Genomic DNA, 26,202 nt, shown 5'->3' with positions numbered 1-26,202 from the left:
TGACATAAACAGCGAGGTAATCAGATGAGAGCTTGGAGAATTCTCAAGCGATTAATATAAAAAATAAAAATATAAGATAATATTACGAACACAGAAATTTTTGTTGCTTATCTTTTAATTCTTACAACTCCTTTTTTTCCTTGTTTTTTAATTAAATCGAAGAAACTAAACCGTCCCATGATATTAGTAATAATTTGCTTATTATAAAACATTTCTTTCGTTTTGTTTCGATGAGTTATGTGTCAATCGAGATTTTCGTCCCATCGGATCGCCGACACAGACCACTGTGGATTCGTCGGATTAATTTTAATTTCAACGTTTAATTAGAACGTTCGAATATATCCACGTATTCGAATATTCATTAAATTTAGATCCAAGCACTCGGATACCTGGATACTAAGAACTACAATCAACGTTATACCCACTGTTGTAGAAAGCGACGAACTAATTGCATCGCGTATGATTCCCATACTGGGCGACCGAGACCCGGATAATCAAGACCCCGTTTAATCGGAACTCCAGATAATCGAAGCTCTACTGTATTAACCCCTTCTTCTACGGTATCGTGTTAGTCTCGGGATGAAGAGTTTAAATCGAATTCGACAATAAAATCAAACTATAACGTAATAATATGTAACATTAACAAAGAACGTGCACCCAATGTGGAACGTGAACCCTATTAGGAACCCACGTATTCCGATGGAAAAATAATAACTCCTCTAAAAGCAAAATAAATTCGCGGCAAATCGCTTTTAAATAGTGAAAAACAAGCATGTTCAATGATAAATCATGAAAAAATAACATTTTCCGGCCTATCTATGTTAAGAAATTTGACTATTCATCTCGGACTTCAACAAATTTCACGTTCAACGTTTCAACGAAAATTTTTCAATCAAATATACCCCAAGTGCATTCGTCCTGCGTTTGACGAGTACACACTTCATTTTTTCATTCTATCACGCGTAAAATGAGAGTTTTTTTAAACTAAATTCCACGGTTAACGGGTTAATTCATCAAATCTGCTGGTTAGTTTCATGCAGCTAGTTGTAAGTGTAATATAGTAAAATAAAAAAAAGAAGATATTATGGTGTTCCGTATTACAAGCTGTTCCATGTTAGATGTCGTTACTCTATACGGTTTCAAGCAGTGGCGGCTCGTGTTCAGGCACTGTGGAACTGCAGCACCCCCAATTTCCACTTGATATTATCGATAACATCTAATATAATGAGTCCCTTTTTCTATGATTATTTCTTTATACTTATACAATACATAATCCTTAAGCTTAACCCTTTGCACTCGGAAGTTTCTCACTAGAAATGTTTAACATTTCTTGACGAGGCGGAGACGATATTCCTTGAAACTAACTCGAAGAGAAATCCCAAGTACATTGAGGAATAAAATTATTTTATTCCAATATTTCACGTATCGAGGCATTATGCAAAGTTCAACGTTAAATATCAGATTTTATAGTTTTACGGCGTCAAATCAAATAATGACTGAGAGTCGCCTTCCGAATGCAAAGGGTTAATGTCAGTAGCCATCCCCCAGTTTATGAATAAGATACAAACATTTTAAAACAAAGGCTACAAATTTTGGAGCAGCATCCACATTAATTTTAGCTACGAGCCGCCAGTGGTTTCAAGGGAACCGGGAAACTGAAGGGTTAACCAATTAACTGTGTTTAACGAGTATACACGTCATTTTAAAACTCTTAATGGTGCTAACTTTTTCAACAATGGATTATTTATTTTTTGAGACAAACATGTCATTCTTCTTCGTTTCGCTTTAGTTTTTCGTTAGGATATATTTCAAGTGCATTTGGCCTGCATTTAACAAGTATACACTTCATTATTTGATTTTATTGCGCGCACAATGAGAGATTTTTTCAACTAAATTCCACACTTAACTGGTTAAAATCTAAAACATTCAACGATTTCGCAGGTATAGTGCTGGTGGTGTTCGGGATCCTGGTGTTGGTGCATGGCGCCTCGCTGGGTGGTTCAGGTGCGGGGCTGTGGGCAGGTGTTGGCGCCCTGGTCGCAGGTGCGTTGGGCGTCGTCGCGACGCTCGCCACATCCTCGAGCAAGGCGAACTCGAGCTTTTCGACCGGACACCTCGCCGCGAGCCTGATCGCCCTTGCCCTCTCGAATATGGCCGCCATCACGGCCTTGACTGCCATCGTCAGGGACTCGCAGAGGACACCGGAAGTGACCTTACTCACTGTACCGGTACGTAGTGGCTTTCAGCGGTTCTCTTCCTGCTTCTCTCTCCTTCCCACTCGAGTCCAAATGCATTCGAAGCGACGCACAGAGCGGCCAAACGCATGTTTTCTGGACGAAACTGAATAAGTTGAAAATTTTGAGTGATACAAAAAATGCTTCAGGCAAAAGTTGCAAGGTATAAAGCTAAACTTATGTTGGTTATATTTTTTTTTTACATTATGGAAATGCTATGCGGTTTTTTAAACGTTATATAAATAGAGAAACAGAATTTATTTGCACAAGATTTTTATTTTTCGAATGGAGATTATTTTGTATAGCAGGGACTACTTAGCAACACATTGGTGACCTTCAATTTTCGTTATGTGAATAGTCGAATTTGAGGGTTTTGTTCACAGGCGGCCGCACTGTGCGACGCGCCAGCTGCGTCACAAAGTGGGAGAAAAATGGAAGGAGATTGTTTCAAAAACTGAAAATTTTTATGTAGTTTTATTGATTATGGCTCTAATACGTGAGCCACTTGTTGGAAAAATCGATTAACTTTATAAAATAAAACGTAGAGAAAGGAGTATAAATATAAAAAGAAATAAAATAAATAAATAAATAAAGTTATTCATATTCATTTCTACAGGGCTACTTCAATATTGTTGCGTATGAAAAATCAGGAGATGAAACCAACGGTCATTAACTTTTTTATTGCTAACCGATCAATATATTCGTGTTATTTACACTTAAATATTTTTCTACGTTTGAATGCAGTAGAAAGGATATAATTAAATTGTATTCCGCACTCTGTACGTCCGAGGAGAATAAATAGTAGAACTTTGCTTCGGAAAATCAATATTTACTTTTTTGTAAATTTATTCGTGAAAACGTACGTTCGTGAAACGTAAAAGAGTTATTTTTGCAGAGTTGAAATGTTGTTGATTTTTCACTCTAGAAATTACATCAGTGTTGTTTAATTTATTTATTTCAACTTCAGTTTCATACATCAGTTTACCAATTCATATCTGTGAACCTTTGGAAAGCAATAAAATTGTATCTATATACGATACGATTATTAATTCTGAGTGATTGCAACAAAAATTTGTAAAACGCGAAGCTAAAATCATGTTTATATTTTGCTGTGTTGTTTCTCCATTTTTTCTAAATAAATTTCTGTCATTACTTCTAAAAAAAGCAGCACTTAACACGGTTAATACATTGTATAATCCCCATAAAAATTGTAACAACAGATTATTTTCAATTTCTTCAAACATTTGTTATATAGTTCAAGTGAAACGATTCATTTCCAAAATTATTTCGAACATTCAATACTTTTGAGAGATAAATTGCGAAATGAAATAACCGAAACCAGTTAATTTTCAAAATTGCCTGTTAGTTTTACCGTTAATTGAATGAACCGTATTAATTCGATTTGGTTAGGGCTCACCGGTGATCCCTCTGGCATTCAACGTGTTAACACTGAAACTACCGAGCAGTTAAATTGACTTTTTAAAATTCCTTTACAGAAACTCCAAGAGTGCATCTATCGAAACTTTCATTGATTTATAATTCAGTTTTTGTAATTCTTTAATCAATGTCTTCAATAATTTCTCAGAGATACATCTGTTATCTCTTTAATAATTGCAAAAAGGACACATCAGGAATGGAGCATTTTAACCCGTCTGGTAGTCTTACAAGGAGAGGGTCGTGTCATGTCAATCATGTCAATATAAATAATATTACAATAATAAAATACAATTCAGAGATTATAATCCAAAAGAAGAAAAAGAAAAAGGGAGAAAAAGAGAATTCCAAAAGCATGGGGGAGATTCGAACTTACGATTTCTTTTGTTATACTTTTTTTGTTATACTAGGATTCTTCTAATAGTCTTATTACAGTAACATACAAACTTATAACTCATTTTTTTCGAAAATGGGAGGACCATTGTCAAAAAACTATAACGGTTTTTCATTTCTAGAGATGTATAACACATGCATGTGGTTTCATTCAAAGACAAATTTATATGTCTGGCCCTCTTCTTGTTAGTGTTAAGAACCACTGCTATAGACGTTCCCCGATGCGGTGAGTTCCCAGGTACTTACAGTCTGAATCTCAGAATGCGTCCCGCGGTGCGTTCGCGATAATAAACGAGATTCATGGTTGATGGATATGTTCCCCAATTAGTTGACGAGTACCGGTGACCTCGTTTCGATTCCCATCGTTTTCTCGTCTGTCGATCGACTCGGCAGGTTTCGGCGAGGGCAGACCTGCCGGAACAAGGCCGCTGGAACTGTGTGATCGCCGGAGAAAGTTTCCAATGACAAGGTTAAAACGCGGTCATCCCGAAGCCCTGCAGACTGCCTCGCCTCTGGACCTCTATGGAATGCGACTGTGTCTGGTCAATAGTCCGTTGCGACACTTTCGTGTTTTGATGGAGTTGTCCTTTTTCACCTGTTCGCCGGAGATCAGAGTCCGTGCGATGCTTTTCTCTTCTACTCGTGCGTCCGAGAGTCGACGTTTCGTGGACATTTTTCGGGAACCAGGATGCTCAACTGGATCCACCGAAAAGCTCTGTCGGTTTTTAAATAAAACGAAAATTTACGTTTTCAATACATTTGTTGCATTAGGGGCGGATCACGAATTCTCGTGCCTTTAACATTTATGTAAAACATTTTCTTGTACTCATTCAACAGGAACATACATGGATAAAGGTAGTAATAAAACTGTTGGTCGATTAACTCCACTTTTTGAATTTTCGAAGATTTTATCATTACACCGCCTCATTGGCCCTTAACTATTTCATATAAATTTCATTACGACTGGGCTTGGTATATACCACGAAACAGTAAGAAGTTTTTTGGCCAGGAAAAACTGCATTAATAATAAAAGTTACTCCAAGAATATACTATTTTATGGATGTTACATATTGGCTTGACTGCAGCTGCACCCGTGTTAATCAAGTAAAATACACTCTACCACCATGATTTAATTTTGCATTTAAAGGGAAGCTCGAAAAATCATACTACTGTTGCATCACTTTCCCCTACTTTTTGTTTTGCAGAATTAATCGATTGATCCAATGAGTGACTCAATAGAAGTTAAGGAAAAAGATTGTAGTTTTTTCAGCCGGTTACCTAAGTGTCAAAGTTGACCCTCAAAGCTGCAGAAATTCAAGTGTTTTACGACACTAATTGAAATGGCTATACCGATTCACCTATTTTAAATACATATTCTGATCAAATGTACCTGGAAAACCTTTTAATCCTTAGCACTCCAGATGGTATTGTAATCTATCAGCAACTGCAACTAATTTTTATAATATCTCTAGTGAAAATGAAAAATGCTATAACATTCCTTCGATCTTTTATTTTCCTTCTCAGTACAAAATTTGGATGTGTGGAAAATCTAATAATTTTAGGGTAGTTTCTTTGATTCATTAAAACATTCAATGTTATAACTGGTGCAATATTGGAGCCTACATAGTTCAAAGGGTTACAATAAATAATTAACATCGCAGGGTGACAATAGCGATATGGACCAGGTGGAAGGAGGCTGGGCGGGTCTCCTAGCTAGCATAGGCCTGCTGGTGTCCAGCTTAGCCGAGCTGCTGGTCTCTGGCTACAGTTGCCTGATCCTGACCCCCAAACTTTGCGGTTGCCTAAGGACGAACAATAACGAAGAACTGTTCTGCGACGGCCGGCTGAAGACCCGCAACATGGTGCACCAGTGGGTCACGGCTCAGAGCCACGTGCCGAAAAGCCAGCCCATCTACGTGGTGCAGCCGATGCTGCCGATGCACCCGATGATCCAGGTGAGTCCTGATCCTCCCCCACCACCCCTTTGTTCGCTGGCCACCCGTGCACTTGACCCATGTTGGACGGGAGGTAGCGAAAGGTCAGTGACACGCGAGCTAGAAAGTTCAAAGAGAAACTCTTCGGTGCTCCGGGCGATCTCTGTACCTACATTTTGAAGATGCACGAGCTCGGTGCAGACGGCTCTCCGTCTCGCGAGCACAAACTTGTTCACCGAATTCCTTTTGACTTGCACCTCGTCGTACCCTACTGTCCGCTGGCGGGAGGTGTGCGATCGAAGGGTTCATTCTTCGCTGGTGGAGGTCTTTTAATCTTTCGCGCTCGCGGAGCTGTTTAGATCACTTCTCAACTAGTTGGATACAGTAGAATCTCGACTATGTGATTTAATTGGGCGAGCAATGGTTCAGATTAATGGAAGTTCGAGAAAAAATTCTTTGAAGTATCTTTGCAAGATTCGGAATTGGTTGATTAAGCAGAATTTAGGCTTTTATTTATACATTTCGGGAAATAACTTCTTTTTGAAATAGCCTCTATAATAGGAATACTGTAGTTGAATATTTGATAATGGTATCGTTTACATTTATGAATAATAATAAATAATCCTGCTTATACCCACGTTTACGACTACAATAATTTAGGTGCACGTACGATTTAATGGATAATTATGAGTGAGACAATCGTGTTACGTAATAAACTTTAAGACTTACAAACTGGACAATCGCATTGCGTGACTGTGCACGCGTGGCTGAGTTTTAAGGACAAAATACGACCCCTGGGTTACGTGTTCGCAATTGGGATAACAAATATCAGACATCCCAACGAATATTACGCGCAGAATAGTTTCAACTTTTTGCTTGTAGAAATTTATGAATATTGAGTGGAGTCTGGTACGTAAAGATAGTAGGGTAATTCCGAGGGAGACGGCCATATTTTCTTTGAACCGCATTTAAATGAAAACTAAAAGAACTAGAACGCCAGATTTGATTTCTATATAAACTTTAATTACTTTCTTACAAAATAATCAACAAGAATTATGATTACGAATTAAGAGAGATCAGCTGTAATAAAAATTATATCAATTATTTATACAAGACGATCATACTGTGTGAAAGAAAAATGAATTTAAATCTTAAGGAAACATTTAATTTTATTAGATATTAAAGAACATTGTTATTGATCTCTTGCCCTACAGTATCGTGTCAAACTCGCGGTGAAGATTCCAAATAGAATTTAACAAATATAAGTATTATTCAATTTGTTTGCATGCAAATTACATATTATTCCTCTGTTATCAATGATTATACTTTAGAGCATACGTTGACATACAATAAGACTGAAATTTTCTTTTATTTTCCATAAATTATTAATAAGAAAGTAGTTACATCGAACACAGTTCAGAAAGGTATCATAAGACAAGGAGTTAAAGCAACACAAACAGGGGAATCGATGAAACGTCTATATAAAGAGTGAAAGTATAAACAGCACACTAAATGGTATCCCCTATAAAGTGTTTTAACTCTTTACGCAACTTCCTTTACATTTAATGACTTAGAATAATCTTTTCTGTGAAGATTTGTAGAATATTTTAAATGCTGTTTTTTCTTTTAATTACCTGTATTCGTGTTAAATATCTACATAGGTTTTATTAATTCTCAATGAATGTCATTTTGATTCAGCAATAATGCTTACCGTATTTATGTATTTTTTTATTTGTTAATTTATTTATGCTAATAATAGACACTCATGTAACCACAGTATATGCAATTAGAATTAATCATGAAGGTTAATATATAAGTGCCTTATAAAACTCGCCTACAATGAAAATTTTATTATGGGTCAAAATGATCATCCGTCTTCTGAGAGTTGATTCATTGACATAGGTACTTAAACTGTCTACCATTATGATATATTGCTCTGTTAAGACTTCTAGGTAGGACTTTACCTCTTCATCTGAGTAATTGTTCATTAAAACATACGGATATAATGTACAATATATATTTACTCCCAAATATCTACGTATACTCGTATATATATATATATATCCCTGACAATTTTCTATTTTTACGTACATATGCGTAAGTTCAATTTCATAACTGTACATATTAACGGTTCGAGTTCTAAGACTTTTAAAACAAACCTTGTCGAAGAGACTCAAAGGACGCGATAGCTCTTGGCTTAGCTTAGGTAGACAAATACTGAATAACAACGTAACGCTTTTTTTATTCAATCAAAATCAGCGAAAATATTGCACACCAGAAACAAAATACATTACTTATATAGTTTACATAAAAAAAGTAAACAATGATACGGACAAACACCAATGAAATTCAAATGCATCGTCAATTATCCAAAGCGGTCAAATCTAGTGGGTCTGTTCGATGTGGAATTTAAAATGCTCGATACTAAAATGCAAAAAATGCAAAAGGTTAAAGACTATAATTTCTGAATAATAATGTACCTTTCAATTGATACAGCCTCCTTATGGAATGCCAACACCTGCCGCAAAGTTTCCTGGAGGATTCGTACCTGCTAGGCCCATGCCAATACCTGCTCCGTCTTATGGTACCATTCCTATACTTCCCCCCCACATGCCATATGCTGGACGACCCCCATCTCAAATGGTAGGTTCCATCATCTTCGTGTTTACCTTATTATGTAGTGACATTATCTATAATTACAACTGTGACACGTTGATTATACCGGCACAGTACACAGCATAACAAATTTCATTTATTAGGGTTTACTTTCTTATCAACTATTGACAATAAATTGCGACCCAATTCTTTGTAGTAAATAAGTTATGAAAATATGTGAAAAATAACATTCTATTGATTTCCAGAAAAAAAATATTAAAATTTCTTGAAAACTCAATGAAATTGGAAGACGCAATTTTCTTAATATATTTAAACATTATATTACTAATCTTAAATATATATTTAACAAAAGCTATTGAAAACATTATCATGTTTCAGATGAGACTGAAACAAAAACGCCACACAGGTATGGAACATGAGAGTACAACAGAGAGGAAAAGGCAAGTCGAAGGTAAAACGGACTCCCAGAAAAGGATGTCTTCAATAGGAGAAGATCAAGTAGATCTAGCGCAAACATACACTGGACTGGACAAGAAAATTTCAGAAGAGTTCATCTCAATTGCCATGGATCCTGAAAGAAAGTCAAAAGCTTCAAGCAGTCATGGCAGTGATATTGGCACCTCGAAAACCTGTTGAGGACACCACGTAATACTCCTCGGAAGGTGTATCATGCTACACCCCACTACTTAATCTGTTTTCTCGTACACGTTTTTAGAATTGCAGGGAAGAGTTTTTAACCATCTATCGTTGAACGTTTCACATTTGTCTTGTTTTGGTTTTTACTATACTGAAAGATTTTGCTCAACGCTTGATTTTTTCAGATCCTGGATATAATCAAGATTATATTTACTTATTCGTTATAAATGTACATTAATTAATTACTGTTACAGATTTTAGTTAGTTCGCTGTCAACCTTTGACTATGTGAATAATTAAAAAATAGTGGCCTAGACAAAGAACGATACACTTTGTCTCGTCTTTAATTATAGAAAAATGGCTATGTACAATGTGTATAATGACAAATTAATATTTTACAAATTAGTGAATTTATTTATTTTCTATGGTACGCAGTACCGATTGTTATTGAATAAATGTATATTGTTTGTTGAAACTTCGCCAACATGTACCCGTGAAAATAAGATTCAGGCTTTAAAGGATTAATATAATACATATTTATGTATATTTATTACATAATAATTCCAAAGGACAACTGTAGGCGTAATGATTCTCTAATAATGTAATGTAAGATAAAATATAAATCAAGTAATCTGCAAGAGTTCCAAAAACCCTTTTATAAACTTAATGAAAAACTGAATATTGTAACTCATTGCCTAAGAATTTTAAAGTCAACTTGTTACTGAATGTACTGCCAAAGCTGTTCAAGTATTTTCACAATACACATGTATGATTATGTGGTTCATGTATAAAATAAAATTCTAATAAAATACTATGGAAATATTCCATACTGTTTAAAACAGGCATTTAAACTATGTGCATCTTCGGAGATAAAAATGATGTGAGTAAAAACTGTTTAATGTTGACTTATTTACATTATCTCCAAATATTAAACATTTTTTCTCGATTCATTTCTTGAACATTATTGACATTACTCTCACAGTCTTTTGTATTATTAAATGGAACAAAGAATGTAACGTTAATGTTAAAATGGAAAATCTTTTAAGTCGTTTGTAATTATTGCTTTCTTCTATTATTTAGCTTTAAAGTGTTACGTGTAATGTCAATTTATCATACTCATTACAGTGTACAGTGTAACATTTTATAATACCCGACCTCGTAGAGAAATTATTCATGGCTCCACGCAGACTATATCGTGTACATGTATATCGTTTACTGTTATAAATAAATAAATTTTTATGATAAATGCTGTTACAAATTGTATTACAATAACTACAGATAATAGTACGCAGGGTGTAACATCTATCTTTCTCTGCTTAATATTTTATTAATGAAATATACTATTATACCTGAATGTACATGTTATATATTACATAATTATATACAATAATATGTAAAAATATCTGTCATTTACGATTAGTAATAACTCTTATTCGCTATCAAAGCCACCCCCAGTTTGATAACAAAATATATATAAAAATACATGTAAAACCATCACAATAATTGGAATTCAATTTCTAATACATTAGTATTAAAATTAAGTAATCACTGCTTAAATTTTCTTTTTTTTTAAACACTGCAAAGCTAATCTTTGAAGCAGTTTTCATTTTATGTAAAGCGTGCACAAAAGTTTTATTAAAAATTATCTATCTTTTTCTTCAGTATTGAGTACAAACCACAATTGTATATACTACCACCATAGCCGTTATTCGTGTAGGTAAGGAATTCTTAAATCTGCTAAGATATCTTTACATTCACTATATGGCCAACTTACAATTTTTTTTCCTAGGCGTAAAAATATTTTTCCAAAATGTTATCATATAGATAATATTAAGTACTTAGTGCATAGTTTCTCTTAGGGGCTCTGTTCAGCTGTACATACATTACTTAAATAGTTACTATCACTAATATACGATTCATGAATTGTATACAAATTACTTTAACAGCACCTGTATTGAGTAACATGCCTAGATAATACAAATACATTACAATACATTTACAATACCTAACCAAGACGAAAACTCGTGTGTTGTAGAATAACTAAATGATATTGCAAACATTTTGTAATCTAATAGTTTCAGATAAAATTAATTCCACTATCCTAAAGGCACATTTCAAACGCAACAGCGCCACTGCATAAATTGTGTTAATGTTCTTTTTAGATAGTATTAATTAATTACTCTTCTAAAGTACCATTAGTAAATACTGTGAAATAATGAGCGAGTTCTTCTTTCAAATTATACATTCTAAGGTTTGCCATTGCTAATTACATCAGCAGTAGAGTATGTATATAATTTATATTGACATTTCGATCTCTACATATAACTAAAAGTTGAATGTATGTACAACTAGAATGTACTATTCTACTTTTTTTATCACGTTTCATACATTTCTTTCACTGTTTGTTCAGTTCTTCAAACTTGAAAACTATAATTTTATCAAATCTATACATTATTAAAGTATGGATATCTATGCAAATGTACTGTTTAATCAATCGCTATAAAAAGACTGGAATCAAACAGAAAATTTTTCATTTTGTTGCTGAGTTTTCTAGGCTTTAAATAAAATAAAAACCTCACAAAACTATATTTTGTTACAGTGTTAAGAAGTTTGCTTTTTACTGTATTAAATTATATGTTGTAGTGTATAAAATCTGAAATTTGCGTATTATTGGCAAATGGCACATGTGCTAGTCAACTAAATTGCTTCTCTCTGGGCATTTAACGTTAACATTAATCTAATAAATAACGACATAGTTCCACAGAAATTCATTGTTGCATTTATGTTGTTATGTTACTAATAAAAGAAAGTAATGTACTGAATGCCTAAGTATATTTTTGGAAGACTATAGTTTAAATATTATAATTAGACTGCAGATATTATGTGTCCATGGTTTTAATCATTCTTGAAAATGTAGTATAATAAAATATTTAATAAAGGTTAGTAAAGTATAATAATAAAACAAACCAATCTTCATTTCCATATTTGTAAATTAATTTATAAAAATCAATATTTATGAGTAGATATCTGCATTCTAATTACAATACTAAATTATTAACACGTTCACGGTCCTATGATCTATGCACGAATTATAATAATTTTAAAGGAAAATTTCTAAATCGCATATGCTTGAGAATAACAATTGTTACATATATAATGAACCTGGAAGCTATCTTAAAATTAGTAAAATAATATTGTGTAGTACTTCAAAAAGGTTATTTATTATAGCTCTCAAAAGTGTCACTTACTTCTGTAAGTTTGAGATTAAGGGTCGGACAGTGAACGTATTAAATTCACAAATTAGCAGAGAGTTCTTATAAGAACAATATAGAAGGCACTTGCAACAGTTTCAATTTCATATAGTTCTCAATTTTGATAAACATGAAAGCAAGATATTCATCGTTTATAAGGTTTAACAATAAGGTTCTGCCAAAAATGAATTTTTATAAAAAAAATAGACTGCAACGTAAAAAACCCGGCGCAAATTAAACTTGATAAAAAATGTAGAACATACTTTTAACTAACATTCGATATGTCTATATCGATTGTTTCTTCCTTTAAACGCTTATCTTCTTTGACAATTGCTTGTCGTTTACCTCCTATTTTACGTTTTCCTCTGTTAAGTACACCATTTTCATCATCCATCATTCGTAAAATTTGTGTTTGATCGGAACTCTCTATTGGAGCTATCGATATATCCCGAACCGCACGAAATTTACCACAATTGTTGAGATGCTCGTTTTCTAATCGGAAGAAATTCCAGACAAATCTCCTAATTATGCAAAAAAAAAGACAATTAAAGTGACAATGGAACATTTATCTTATAAACATTATCAATTCTAATAAAAATAACTACTACTGCTTAAAAAAGAACTATTTTTACTGTATTCCTTACGAGAAATAACTAATTACTTAAATACATAATAAACACTGTTATATTGTAACCAGTTACAATAAACTAGACATAAGTTACATCAATCATATTGAACTTTTTGTAAGTACTTATTGTGTGCACAAAATGGAATGTAATATAGAATTCTTTTCATTATATAATTTAAAAGAACAGTAAAATATAGATACTCTATCCCCTATCAATTATTCAAAGGACAGGATATAATAAAGGATAGAATATGAGAAATAAGATGAATGAGATCTCACCTAAAAACTTCAAGAGGCGCGACTACGGATGTCATTAAATCACTAGAAACGTATTTGCACTCGACAAGAACGAAACTAGCGATCCATGCAAATCTTAGAATGAAATCTTCAATTATAGCAAAATAATAGAATCCCTGGAAAGAATCGATTACAATAAATATTGTATTAACAAGAGTAGGAATAGAAAGATACTACATACCGCTGCTGAATATACAACTTCTTCGCGTAAAAATTTATTTTCACCAGCATTGCTATCTAATAGGCCCCAGTCCATCTTTAAGTCCCATGTTAAGGAATATATGGAATTGACGCAACAACTTATCACCCATAGCCACAACCATGGATTTTCCCAACGAGTCCCATACTCCACTGAAATTAGAATTTTTAATTATTCCTACTTTCCTTTATTAGTACTTATCAACAGATTAAAGTTTATTATAATACATAACCAAACTGTGAATTTTACACATTAATAGCTTATACTGTCTTTATTATCGTTAGTATTTATATCTTACTTTTAGTCTAATAAATTCTAAACTAATAATTCCAAAAATTCATACAAATTGCTAATTTTCCGTTCACCGTCAAGAAAATATCCCTTCAAAGTGCTATTATTTTTATACTTATTTTCATCTTACTAAGTTTCTTAAAAAAAAATAAATTTTGATTTTGCATAAATATATGTAATTTACTCATAATAGTAAGTTTAATGTTTATTATTACTTACCAGCGTGATAAACACACATAGTATTGGATAACACTACCAGGAATGTCGTCGAATATTTTCCAGCATTCGCCAAATGAGGAAACGCTTCTTTAGAATCACGATATCGTCGAACGCATTGTGCGAAACGGAACCACGCAGGTAAACAATTCACTATAGGTCTAACTATTAAAGAACCAGACATGCATTGGGTTGAATCACCAGCTTCTAACCAATTTCCATTAGTGATATAAAAACACGTTAGAAAATGGAAATCCAATAATGCAGTGGCCATACTATTCAATTGGTCTGCCAACCAAAAGTCAGCAAAGTTTACATATGCAAATGGTGATATGAAAACTCGGCCCTAAAAACAAAAAATAAAAATTCTTTAAATTTCTGTATTAAATTTGTGTATTTTACTTCAAATTAATGATACCTACCATAATTTTTAACAACCAAAATCTTGCTTCATGGCGAAACATTTTTAAAGGATTTAGAAGAAATGCTAACATAATACAGACTAATGCTAATGGATTTACATATGGTGGAATGCTTAAGCTTGCACTGTACAGGAAACTTAATAAACTGAGAGTCCATATAACTCCTAATACAGCAGCTAATTCCATGAGGTGTTGTTCGGATAAGTGATTTCGTGGATCCAATTCAAATATTAATACATGATTTACACCAGATGATCGCCAACCATAAACATTCACACCAATAAGAAATAAAAACTGTATGATGAGTAAAGGTCCACGATACAATCTAAATGCAATTTTTAAATTTTCCCCACCATCATGAAATATTGCTAAAAAATACAAAAACAAGAATATAAAAACATTATAATAATTCATACTAATATAGTCTTAATAAAGTTTATCATATTACCTGAGAGTACAACTGCTACAAATAAGACAATGAAACTACCAGAAAACAATCCAACTTTAAAAGTGGTCCAAGGACTCTGATGTTCGCCTAGAGGTGGTACACGCAGTCTTTTCATAGCACGTTGCCTATCTCCACCTTCTAAATCGTTTGTAACTGTAGCTTCTGTTTCTTGAATTAATTTGTCTATATCCTTTGATGTATAAAAGTGTGCAATTTCCACACATTCTACCCTCCATTTTGATCCACTATCTACTGATAGTAACTGAAAGTAGGAATAAAATTTATATACTTGTACATAATAAGGGTAAAAATCTTAAAAAAAAGTAATATTCTTTCCTTATTGTTTCATAACTGTTTAAGCGAATTTACAATCATGAGGAATAGGAAGAAGTTAAATGCAAATGTATGGAAAAGTTAATGAACAGATTTCTCTTTCTATTTACCTTATCGTGCTTTTTGAGAATTTTCCGGAATCCAGTGTAATTAAGATTCTGATAGTTTTGAAGAAGTATTAAGGACAAATAAAATTCTGAGAAAGCAAGTTTTAATTCCCTAAGCTTTCTTGTTGGTAAAGGTGGCTTAACATTTACTTTCCCTTTATTTTTCCCTCCGCCTTGTTGCAGTTCTAATGCTGTTTTCAACTCACTATGAAGAGCAGCATATTTACGCGTTGCTTCTGCCAACTTCTCTATATAAAACATATATTTATTAAATGATTGCAAATGTTTATACATTTATAACACAAATGAACACACGAACCATGGTACAATAAAAGCGTTAATAAAAAATACTAAAAGTTTTATATTATTTTTAGTCTAATAACATCCTTAATAGAGAAACTACATCCCTGTTTCATTTTTCTTCTTAAAAGTTTCCCTGTAAAAATGTGAATTTGCATAAAGGTTCATGGTTTACTTATTGATAATTGTATTTTTTATAGTTCATATAAATTCATATACAAAAAATTAAAATAACATGTCATAATTACAATTCACACTGAAAAATATCAGTTTTTATAAAGTATGCTCACCTGAATAGAAAGTGTTGATCTTCTTCAGTTCACGATCGCAAAATGTGAAAAATACTTCATCAAAAGAGGCAAAATGTCGAGATATTACTTCAGGCTCGACACTCTCAGAAGATGGTGCTTCTTCTACAGCAGTATAAAGCATCGCTTTCATCTCCTATTAATTTGCAAAGTTATTATTAATCTTATGAAAACAATAATATAAAAATTTTAGTATATTCGGATAGACATATACTTTACCTCATAACTAATATATTGTTTACGCCACTCTGGCGTAATATGAGCAGACAAATGTTCAGCAAACTTCATTTTTCACTAAACCTTATTGTAATTTATAACAGTACCAAATTTTGTTTCTTTGTTCTGAAAGTAACAGAGTTTTAAGATTTAAAAAAAAATGTCATATTGTTAACAAATTATAAGAATAATATACATTTCTGTTTTAAACATATATATACATATATAATTATTTCATACCAATACAATAAATTTATTATTACTAGATTCTGAAACTTTATGCAAATTTATATTTTTATAAACAAATTTAAAATAAATGTTACATAAAAATTAATAATTTCATTATTAACAGTTCCAATAAATGCAAAATAATAGAGGAATATTCGTAGAGTTTACCAGTTACTTGTTCATCGTAGAAATGAAGTGATATAGTACAGTTGCATAAAATCTGCTAATTATAAGGAGTTTCACGTCAAAACATAATAAAGATCTATTGAAAAAGTAAGTTCAATGAAAATATGAAAGTAAACTGGATAAAAAATAATAAAATGAATTCTTGACAAACAAATCTAACGTTTAGTTGTGTTTTCTCATTTACCTTTAATGAATTAAACCATAAAAGAGGTTACACTGAATGTATATAACGTGCTTTGTCGTCAGCAGTAATTCAATATTTTCTCCATTCGTCCATGTCGAATTAAGAATACACAATTTGAAATATAAATATGTATTTATTTTTAGTACTTATACATATATCACAGACTATTAAATTTTCTATTGAATATACAGTTATTATTTCCAATCACTGATACGAAACAGACAAATCGAATAACTTGTTTTCTGTTAGCTAATGTATGACTGAAGATTTCTTCCATCTCTTGCTATATAAGCGCGGAGGACAATACAATTAAATTGCTCGTTACACACATCTGTTTGCGATAGATAAAATACTCGAGTACGTTACAACAGATTTATATGCCTATTTGCCCGCTCCCCTTAATCTTTCCTATGCTTCGAATTCGTTTTAATCGTTAACATAGAAAAGATAAACATTCTTAGCGTTTCACAATTACTGTTTTAATATTTAATATTATTTCTGAACATATATATTAATTGGAAAATATATATTGTTAGAAATGATTAATATTGTGCTGTATGTAAGATATCTTATTAGAACTTTCTATTTACAATTAATTTATATACAAGTTATATAGATAGTGCAGCCTGATATTTAAGATATCTATGATTACTATCTTTATACAGGGCGATATATATAAAACAGAGCATTTTTTCGAGATTTGAAGGTTATCGTTACTTTTTAAGACGGAACACTACATTTTTTGTTGCATATTCTTGTAAGGATTAAAAACACTAATTTAATGACCTTACAACCATACTGTTTCCATCATGCAATTTCGAGAACAACATATAAGAAAGGATGTGAGTAGACAATTTTTGAACAATTTAGAATAACCTTCGCCCTTAAGATTTGTATTAGTTTTAATAAATATATTATAATTATATATATATGTAACTATTACTTTCAAGAATAATTAACTTATCATTGTAATAGAATAACATTTTCAATAAAACACTGATTTAAACGATTACATTATACTTCAATTGGAAATTATAACATGTTCAACAATTTTTTTAAATTGTTTACCTACGATGTACGTGTGCCTGTATAGGCATATGGACAATTAAATTTCGGTTTTTAATAATCGTCTTACAATGGGACTTATAAAAACAAATAAGCCAAAACTTGAAAACATTATTGCATGAGAAAGTAAATAAACATAAGTTTTCTTTAAATTATATAGTTTAGTTTGCACCGAATGTCTGTGAACGGCTACGTGAAGTACAGTAAAATCCTGTTTAATGCAGTTCCGTTTAACGTCGTTTCGATATAAAAAATGGGTATATCTTTTTAATCACTGTTTCGTTTCATCTATATTTATTATTTTACGTGTTAAGAGGACCTCATTTAAGGGAAGAATTCCGTGTAACAGTGGTAAAAATAAGCAATTTTTATAATATAGAATTAAACTTTTTTGCGTTATTAAGGGAAGGTTTTAAAGTACTAAAACAATCTTTTTACATTGCATTATTGTTATTGTTAACAAAGTACATATTGTGCAAATCCTCTTAGGCGATGTAATCGGTTGCCGATGTTGTTGGTGAGCTGTGCAACGTCTATTGTAGTCATTGGACTAGAAAAAATCAGGTATATTCTAAAATTTAGATAATTTGTGTTAGGATTGAACCTATATCGAAAGAAAAGCATGGAAAGTAAAAAGGTTATGGCGTTAGAAAGAAAAATTTACTTTTTACGAACAAATTGCTACTCAACAAATACCACTGCTGTATCTATATCCACGCATACTCTAATATCCACATTAATCGAAATTAATCATATAAAATATGACTACACCGAATAATATAATAGAGTATGAATAAAAATTTTATTTTCACGGTAACGTCAAAACTTTAAAACCAAAATCAAAAATATTTGATTAAATAAAGAATATTCAATAAGTAGATTAAATCAAGAAAACTAGGGAACGTAAAGAAACAAAAAATCAGTAATAAAAGAATTATATTACATAAATAGTTGCAGAATATTACATTAGATATTTACTCGCTTATTATTATACAAACGAAAGTTTATTTGATATTTATAATTGCCGGCAGTCGATGATCAAACATTAATGAGATTAAACATGATAATGGCGAACATGAAACTGTTTAAAATTCTGCTCTTATCGACATTATTACTAGCACAATATAATATTTGCAATAAAAAAATATAAAATAGTACAGAATTAAGTCGTTTATTGAAAAATGTTTAACCTTTCAAAATAAGTTCGTTGCTCACAAAATGGTCCCTGGGACGGCTTAGAGGCACGAGGGGACTTTCGCTACATGTTTTGTTTATAATTTTGATTAATTACATTCAATCGCGTTGACTATCTAAGATATCGGCAATAAGAAATCTCATAAAAATACAAATTCTGCGCGTCAATATGAATTAGTGACTACTAAATAAAAAGCGCGTGAATGCGATAAGTTGTATTGAAGTCACCGACAAGAGTACTGACCGACGATACGTCACCGAATCTACTGTTTTGGTGATACCAATATTGATCAATAATAAATTTGAAAAACATACGTAAACACACATTTACCAGGATATATTTACGTATTGTCTCCGGTGTTCAACGGTATCAAGTATTATAAATATAAATATCACGACGGTTTAATGGCACAAGTGTCACCGACGCTGGATTTCTTATCGGTGGTTACAGTGCTGGCAAACCTGCGTCGGCGATTTACATGTAATCTCGATAAAGCTTAAAACTAAACGGTGACTCTATGATAGCTGAGCTTAAGTTAATTCGATTCGCACACGTCACGTGTTTATAGATACAAAATTATGATACAATACATACGATAAATCGGTAGTTCTGGAACGGAATGACTCAAGAATGAAGGAGCAACATGGCTACCAAGGTTTCGCGTCAACGATACATTTCGCTTTCCAAAAAATTAATTCCATACAAGAAACAGCATCTTCTTTGCTATCGTGTCCGCTGGCATCGTTCTGAATGGTTTTCCTCAGAAATTCGGCACAAATATTCTTCAGAGCTCTCTTATTCGGGTAACCCTGCCTATGCGGAAAAATGACAGTCGTGTCGATCACTGTGTCGTGCAGTAACTGTAAAGATCTTAGATCGTTCTCGAGTCCGTGACCGACCAATATTGTTTTCTCTGAAAACATAGTGAGCATAGTCTTTTGAACATCTGCTAACGTCGTTGTCACGTTTCTCATGTCTTCTTCCGTAATTCCGGAATATCTTGTGTTATAATCAAGTATTGGACTCTCCGGTCGAACCAATGTTTGGTACACTACACAGCCATTTTCGTTTACGACCGTTACACTAGTCACTTTTAAACCTCGCGTCGTGTAACTCATTTCACAATCGAGCGCGTAAATCCCTTGTTCCTCGGCAGGTGTGTCTTTTGGCAAGGTTTTCACGTAGCCACGAAGATTCTCATAGTCGGTGTATTCCCAAACGTGCGTTACCGCATAGGTACAACCGACAGCTAGCCCCCTACGCCGACAACAACTATATTCGTCATCCGATCTGTACTTTTTACCCCAGTGGTATATACACTTTTCCGGTCGCAAAGCGAATCCTTGCTCGTCTATTGCGTATCTCTTGCCGCATCGGTTGCAGATTCTTTCGTTAGGCATTTCGCTCAGGGGAAAATGATTCCGTGAGTTTATTACGTATATTTTCGCATGTCCCTCCTCGCCGTCTGGATGTGGTCGAGGAAATCCATTCATTCGAAGCTGATGTTCACTCAGTATACATTTTTTTAAGATATTATACAGATTGCTTCCCCGGAGTTCGGTAACGGATTGATTCGTACCAGAAATAATCCGGGAACCTTCTGAAGATGTCATACTGCTTCCTGTTGTTGTCGCACTTGCGTTATTTTCCGTAGATAATTTTAATCAACCTCGCCTATTAGCGTATAGGTTTCAAGCATACAAACACTTTTATAGTCGGCTAATGCTTTGTACCTTTCGTAGCAAACATTTGCTTCTAAGGCTGCGGTTACACTGGATGCGTGTTCAAACGTACTGTTCTGACGAATTTGGTATGTAGAAACAAACAAATATATATACAAAATTCTGAGAGTGTATACATACATGACGAACTTGAGCTATTGCGGATATGGTCACATTGGATACGCAGTCAGCACGAAAGAAAACAAAATATTGGGAAGAAAAGCCGATGTAAGTTTTAAGAATACATATTTATTTCACGCAGCTTAACGAAAAAATAATAATAATGACATTTCAGAAAACAAAAGTAAATTTTAGTCGATGTCACTAAACTTAGATCGCGTAAATTGATATCGATTCAGGTCGTATTAGGTCGGGAAACCGCTCATAGAACATGAGCTACGCGCAGTCCACTTTTCACAGTTTCCAGAGGCGTCTTCGAGTTGTTATTTTTATATTCGTCAATTTTTCCGTATTTTTCGTTATCTCTTTTTCTCTTGATACATCACGTCTTTCCTTTGCTGTAGTTGTTACTTCTTCATTAGCAAGAACTTTCTAAACTGCAAGAATCGTATCGTAACCATACTACTGTAGGTTTTGGTATTTGAATTCATTATAAACTCGAATGATTGTCTGACGTCTCCGTTCTCTCTGTCATAATCACGGCATCTTCTCGTTTCGAGCGCTTGAAGTGACAGTAAGATCTATTGCAAGATTCGCTTCCATAAAACGAACTTCATTTTACTTTGTATTCTCAATCCTTTTATTCTTCGAATAAAAATCATCAAGTACTATAACATCGATCTCTTAAATAAACTGAAGCTAATTCAAAAAAGTTTTTAGAATTAAAGCATTATTGCTTTGTACGCGAAAATAAAATCTTTGCAATCGTTATTCGAAAGAAATTTGTGACACGTCCATTTTTAACTGAAGCAGTACAGTGAACGTTGGATAATTGCAACACTCAACGGGACCGGAAGGCTGTAATTATGAAGGGATGGAATCGAATCCACCCCAAGGAACAAAGATTTTAGCATGGCGGACGTAGAGAAGGATAATACGAGCGAAGGGAAACGAAAAACTGATAGTCAAAGCGTTGGGCAACATTAACCCTTTGCGAACGAATGTCGACATTTCGTCGAGATGAAACGTTCATATTTGGAAGACTAAGTCGTAGGCAAATGATTTAATTACTCGAACAGCAAGAGATTAACATATAGTTTCTGTTCAATTAATATATAATTTAGCTTTATCTGTTGAAAATTTTGTACATTTCGAAGAATCTTCGTCCGCAAAGGGTTAAAAGCTCGTGATGAGTTTGAGACCTTTAACTTAAAAGTCAAACTTTTTTATTTTTCACTTTTGATGAATGCAACTTTTACCACCATCTTTGTTGTGTTTTTCTTATTAAAATGACATCAAACACGATAGAATTACGATCATAATTGTTTGTATAATAAACGATCGAAATTGCGGACATAGAAAAGGACTGCGAATAAAAAGGAGACGTTAAAATCGCCGAGATGCCCCATATTACAATTGCCCAGTGTTCACTGTAATTCGTTCGTCCCCTTTCTCGTAATTCCTAACTTTTCACTTTAAGAGGAAATCGACCCTTCTGCTCGAATAGGCCCTTCTATGCAATTATAAATCGCGAACAACAGAAGCTAGGAAAAAATGGTTGAAAAATGAAAATTATACATTTCTTTGAAACCTATAAAGGTATATAACAAAAATTTTGAAAATTTATACGAATGATTTTTTATAAAATTGCAACTGAGAAATTTACTTTATGAAAAAGCTTTTCACGTATATTTATAGATTCCAAGAAACGGTATGACTTTTATTTTAACCATTTTCTAATATCTTCCATCGTTTACAATTTACAAGCACTGTTGTATTCCATCAAAATTGTGTCTGTTATATAACATTTATTAAACTAAATATTATTTTACAACAAAGTAACAGATTGAACAGAATTTCGTAGATCTCGGTGTATCGTTCGTGTTCTCGATGTGGCTACATGCTCATCCGAAGATGGCTCGATAAAATCTGTTTGTGTCGAGAAATGAATCTACTGGGAAAATTTGAGAAAAAAACAAGAAAAAGAAAAGGATATTGTGGGATAGACGGTTAAGCTATGTCGTCGATGATCGATTGGATTCGGATGTTTGAGGACATAAAGGTTTAAACACCACCAGTTTAAGGGATTTTGGATTTCTTTAGCCATTACTGTAGGAAATTGTACTATGACTAATGTTGATGGCTGATGTTTAGGATTACTTTGGGCGTGGATATTCAATGTGTTGGCATACAATAGCACTTACATAGAAGGGTCCGCTCGGATCAAAGGATTAACGTCTCGTTTAACTCCTTGCCATACAATGACAAGTGAGACTCGTGATGAAGATTCCTAGATTAATTTAACAAAACTCAATATTGTTCATTCCCCACGGATCAAAGCAAACAACTATTTTGCTATTATCAATTTATTGTCTTCAAATGAAATTTCCACTGGAAGTAGAACAGAACATTTTGTTACATTTCTTCCAAATGATCGATAGTAAAGTGTTACACGAGCTCAGTAGCGAAAGTAAATAATACTCCAAGGGGTTGAAATAAGAAACAAATATTGTCCAACAAATATTCATCAGACACGCACCGTCAATAAAATATTTGGCCGCACCCCTTCAAGTCCTTTCAAACAGAAGTGGTAACGCCAAGACCTGCGTTTATAGCTTACTCTTTTATGGCCCTTTCCCTGTTGCTTGCATTCATCCTTAAATTCCTTTCCTTAAGACTAAGCTTTAAACCTAACATATACTAGCTAAATTATGGATACTCAGTACAATAGTAATACATAAATGTTGTATGCAAAATATTGAGTTGCAATGCGTAATCCTAAGCATCAGCATTAATCATAGAACAAAATATCAAATGAATGTCGGCAATTTCGTAACATACAGTGGGTCACAAAATTATTCGCTCAGTCGATAGTGTGGTAAAGATAAATGAAGTAACCATACAACGAAGAACTTTTTCAGATTTCTTTTAATGGATATACATTATTTACAGTTCAGTGTAACAAAATGGTATAAAAAAGTATAAAGTTTTGATTTATAATTGCAAAGAAAACGAATTGTAACAAATGTCTACACTTTTTCACGTCACAAAATTATTCGCCCATGTTGCGAACCAACTAAAACAAATGCTATCAATGTGCTATCAATTTGGTGGGCATTTGTTTATGCTTTTCGCTAAAAGTAGTCAGTATAACGTAGACAAGTGACTAAAAAGCATTGATCTTGATTTGTAACTTCTTGTCTCAACAATTCAATATTATGGGTAGAAAAAGTAAAGAAACAAATCTGGAAGTTAGAAAAATCATTATTTTTCATTGGAAAAATGGAAAATCCATTAGGGACATTGCGGAAATTGTTTGCAAAAGTTATTCTACAGTGCGATACGTTATAAAACGATATAAAGAAGAAGGACGAGTAGAAAATAAAACAGGCCGTGGTAGGAAAAAATTATTAAATTCCGCGGAAGAGCGATTTATAGTGAGAAAAGTTAAAGAAGATCCAAAAATAAGTGCTCCCCAAATCAATTCACTCCTTCAAGGCTTTTCTGAAAAAGAAGTTTCCCATGAAACAGTTAGAAGAACACTGCGAAAGAATGGGTACAACGGCCGCGAAGCAAGGAAAAAGCCTTATATAAGTGAAATGAACAGAAAAAAAAGAATAGAATTCGCGAAAAACTATATTTCGAAGCCTCCTGAATTTTGGCAAAATGTCATCTTTTGCGACGAAAGCAAATTCAATATTTGGGGTTCCGATGGCCCGCAAAAAGTTTGGCGAAAACCAAACACGGAGTTGGATCCGAAAAACTTATGCAGTACTGTTAAGCACAGAGGCGGCAATATAATGGTTTGGGGATGCATTAGTTATCATGGAGTGGGTAATTTGGAAATTATTACAAACATAATAGACAAAATAATGTATTTAAATATTTTAAAAGAAAATTTAAAGGAAAGTGCTCAAAAGATGGGGATCTTAGACATTTTCCACTTTTATCAAGATAACGACACCAAGCACAAATCAAGAGTAGTGCAAGAATGGTTGCTATACAATTGCCCGAAAGTAATGAAAACTCCACCTCAATCGCCGGATTTAAATCCTATCGAGATGGTGTGGAATATACTAGACACTAAAATACGTAAACATTCAATTAAAAATAAAACTGAACTACAAAACAGATTACAAGAGGAATGGCAAAACATTGATGTTAATTATTTACAGAAAATAGTGAGATCAATGCCAAAAAGGCTAGCAGAAGTTATAAAACAGAAGGGGTATCCCACTAAATATTAATTTTATTAAGATAATAATTAAAACAGTAATTATTATGAAATGAGCGAATAATTTTGTGGCGTGAAAAAGTGTAGATATTTGTCACAATTCGTTTTTTTGCAATTATAAATCAAATCTTTATACTTTTTTATACCATTTTGTTACACTGAACTGTAAATAATGTATATCCATCAAAAGAAATCTGAAAAAGTTCTTCGTTGTATGGTTAATTCATTTATCTTTACCGCACTATCGACTGAGCGAATAATTTTGTGATCCACTGTATATTAACCTATAAAAAATATCAAATGAGTATTAAAAATTGCATTGGGTATTTATCAAATGAGTATCGATAATTTCGCAAAGTATCGAACGGGAATCGATTCGAAACGTTTCGATTTGATTTTTATTTGGTATCGTGATATTGATATCGAAATTGATATCAAATGGTAAATTGATATCAATGATATCAAAATCTGTGATTGCTGCACAGAAATTGATTCCTAGAAAGAATACGAATCTAATTGGTCCGCTTTTATCTTTTGTTAGCCTATTTTCGAGGGAAACGGACTCTCTGTGTGTCCTGTTCATAGTTTTGATTGGTTACGTCTAACCATATTGATGAATAGCAAATTCATATCGAAAATGAGATTAAAAAAGGCGAAAGCTAGACCTGTCAGTTAGATCTGCATTCCTTTCAGGGCTCTTCTCCTAAAGGACACTGAGCACTATACTTTTATACGCAGAGGGTTGTGCATCATTACTGTACAAACTATATTTTTCTTCCGTTATGCACGCTCGATATTTCAAAATGCTGAGTTCTGCAACTATCTTCATGGAACAGAATTTTTGTAACGCTTCCATAGTAGAAACTTGCTCTTGAAAAAACATTGAAGTTTCATCTCTGTAAACTGCTCTATGACACAAATACGCCATAAATGTGCCTATGTTCACATCATTTGCGGCAGAATCGTCGAACTACTATAACGATCTTAAGATATATATAAATTTATTT

At 33.0% G+C, this 26,202-nt stretch overlaps 3 protein-coding genes across 5 annotated transcripts in view; 1 reads left to right on the top strand and 2 right to left on the bottom strand.

Moving 5' to 3' along the window:
- Positions 1-10,648, top strand: part of LOC116426684 (Endo-beta-N-acetylglucosaminidase) — a 48,346-nt gene extending 37,698 nt beyond the window's left edge. For both annotated transcript variants that reach the window (XM_076369902.1, XM_031975985.2), the window contains exons 3-6: positions 1,942-2,228; positions 5,723-6,016; positions 8,492-8,638; positions 8,990-10,648. In XM_076369902.1, coding sequence (XP_076226017.1) covers positions 1,942-2,228; positions 5,723-6,016; positions 8,492-8,638; positions 8,990-9,247 — 986 coding nt within the window. In that variant the 3' untranslated portion in view covers positions 9,248-10,648. The remainder of the gene's footprint in view (positions 1-1,941; positions 2,229-5,722; positions 6,017-8,491; positions 8,639-8,989) is intronic.
- LOC116426683 (solute carrier family 53 member 1) lies at positions 10,493-17,295 on the bottom strand. Of its 2 annotated transcripts, none has more exons than XM_031975977.2 (10): positions 16,861-17,295; positions 16,266-16,388; positions 16,029-16,182; positions 15,442-15,686; positions 14,999-15,260; positions 14,551-14,918; positions 14,132-14,474; positions 13,604-13,773; positions 13,405-13,538; positions 10,493-13,018 (listed from the first exon to the last, which is right to left on the bottom strand). In XM_031975977.2, the coding sequence occupies exons 2-10, from the start codon at positions 16,332-16,334 to the stop codon at positions 12,763-12,765; spliced, it is 2,001 nt and encodes a 666-aa protein (XP_031831837.1). In that variant the 5' UTR covers positions 16,335-16,388; positions 16,861-17,295; the 3' UTR covers positions 10,493-12,762. The 2 variants fall into 2 exon arrangements, with proteins under 2 accessions (XP_031831837.1, XP_031831836.1); XM_031975976.2 differs by lacking the exon at positions 16,861-17,295 and adding an exon at positions 16,659-16,838.
- A 2,472-nt stretch (positions 17,296-19,767) lies between these two features.
- LOC116426478 (putative exonuclease GOR) lies at positions 19,768-20,520 on the bottom strand. Its single transcript, XM_031975469.2, has one exon. It carries the CDS (start codon positions 20,518-20,520, stop codon positions 19,768-19,770), a length of 753 nt encoding a protein of 250 aa, XP_031831329.1.
- Between the last annotated feature and the right edge of the window lie 5,682 nt (positions 20,521-26,202).

This window comes from Nomia melanderi, chromosome 8 (genome assembly GCF_051020985.1).
Source record: "Nomia melanderi isolate GNS246 chromosome 8, iyNomMela1, whole genome shotgun sequence".
NCBI lineage: Eukaryota > Metazoa > Arthropoda > Insecta > Hymenoptera > Halictidae > Nomia > Nomia melanderi.
The sequence above is the reverse complement of the archived record's forward strand: the minus strand, read 5'-3'. Positions and strand labels throughout refer to the sequence as shown.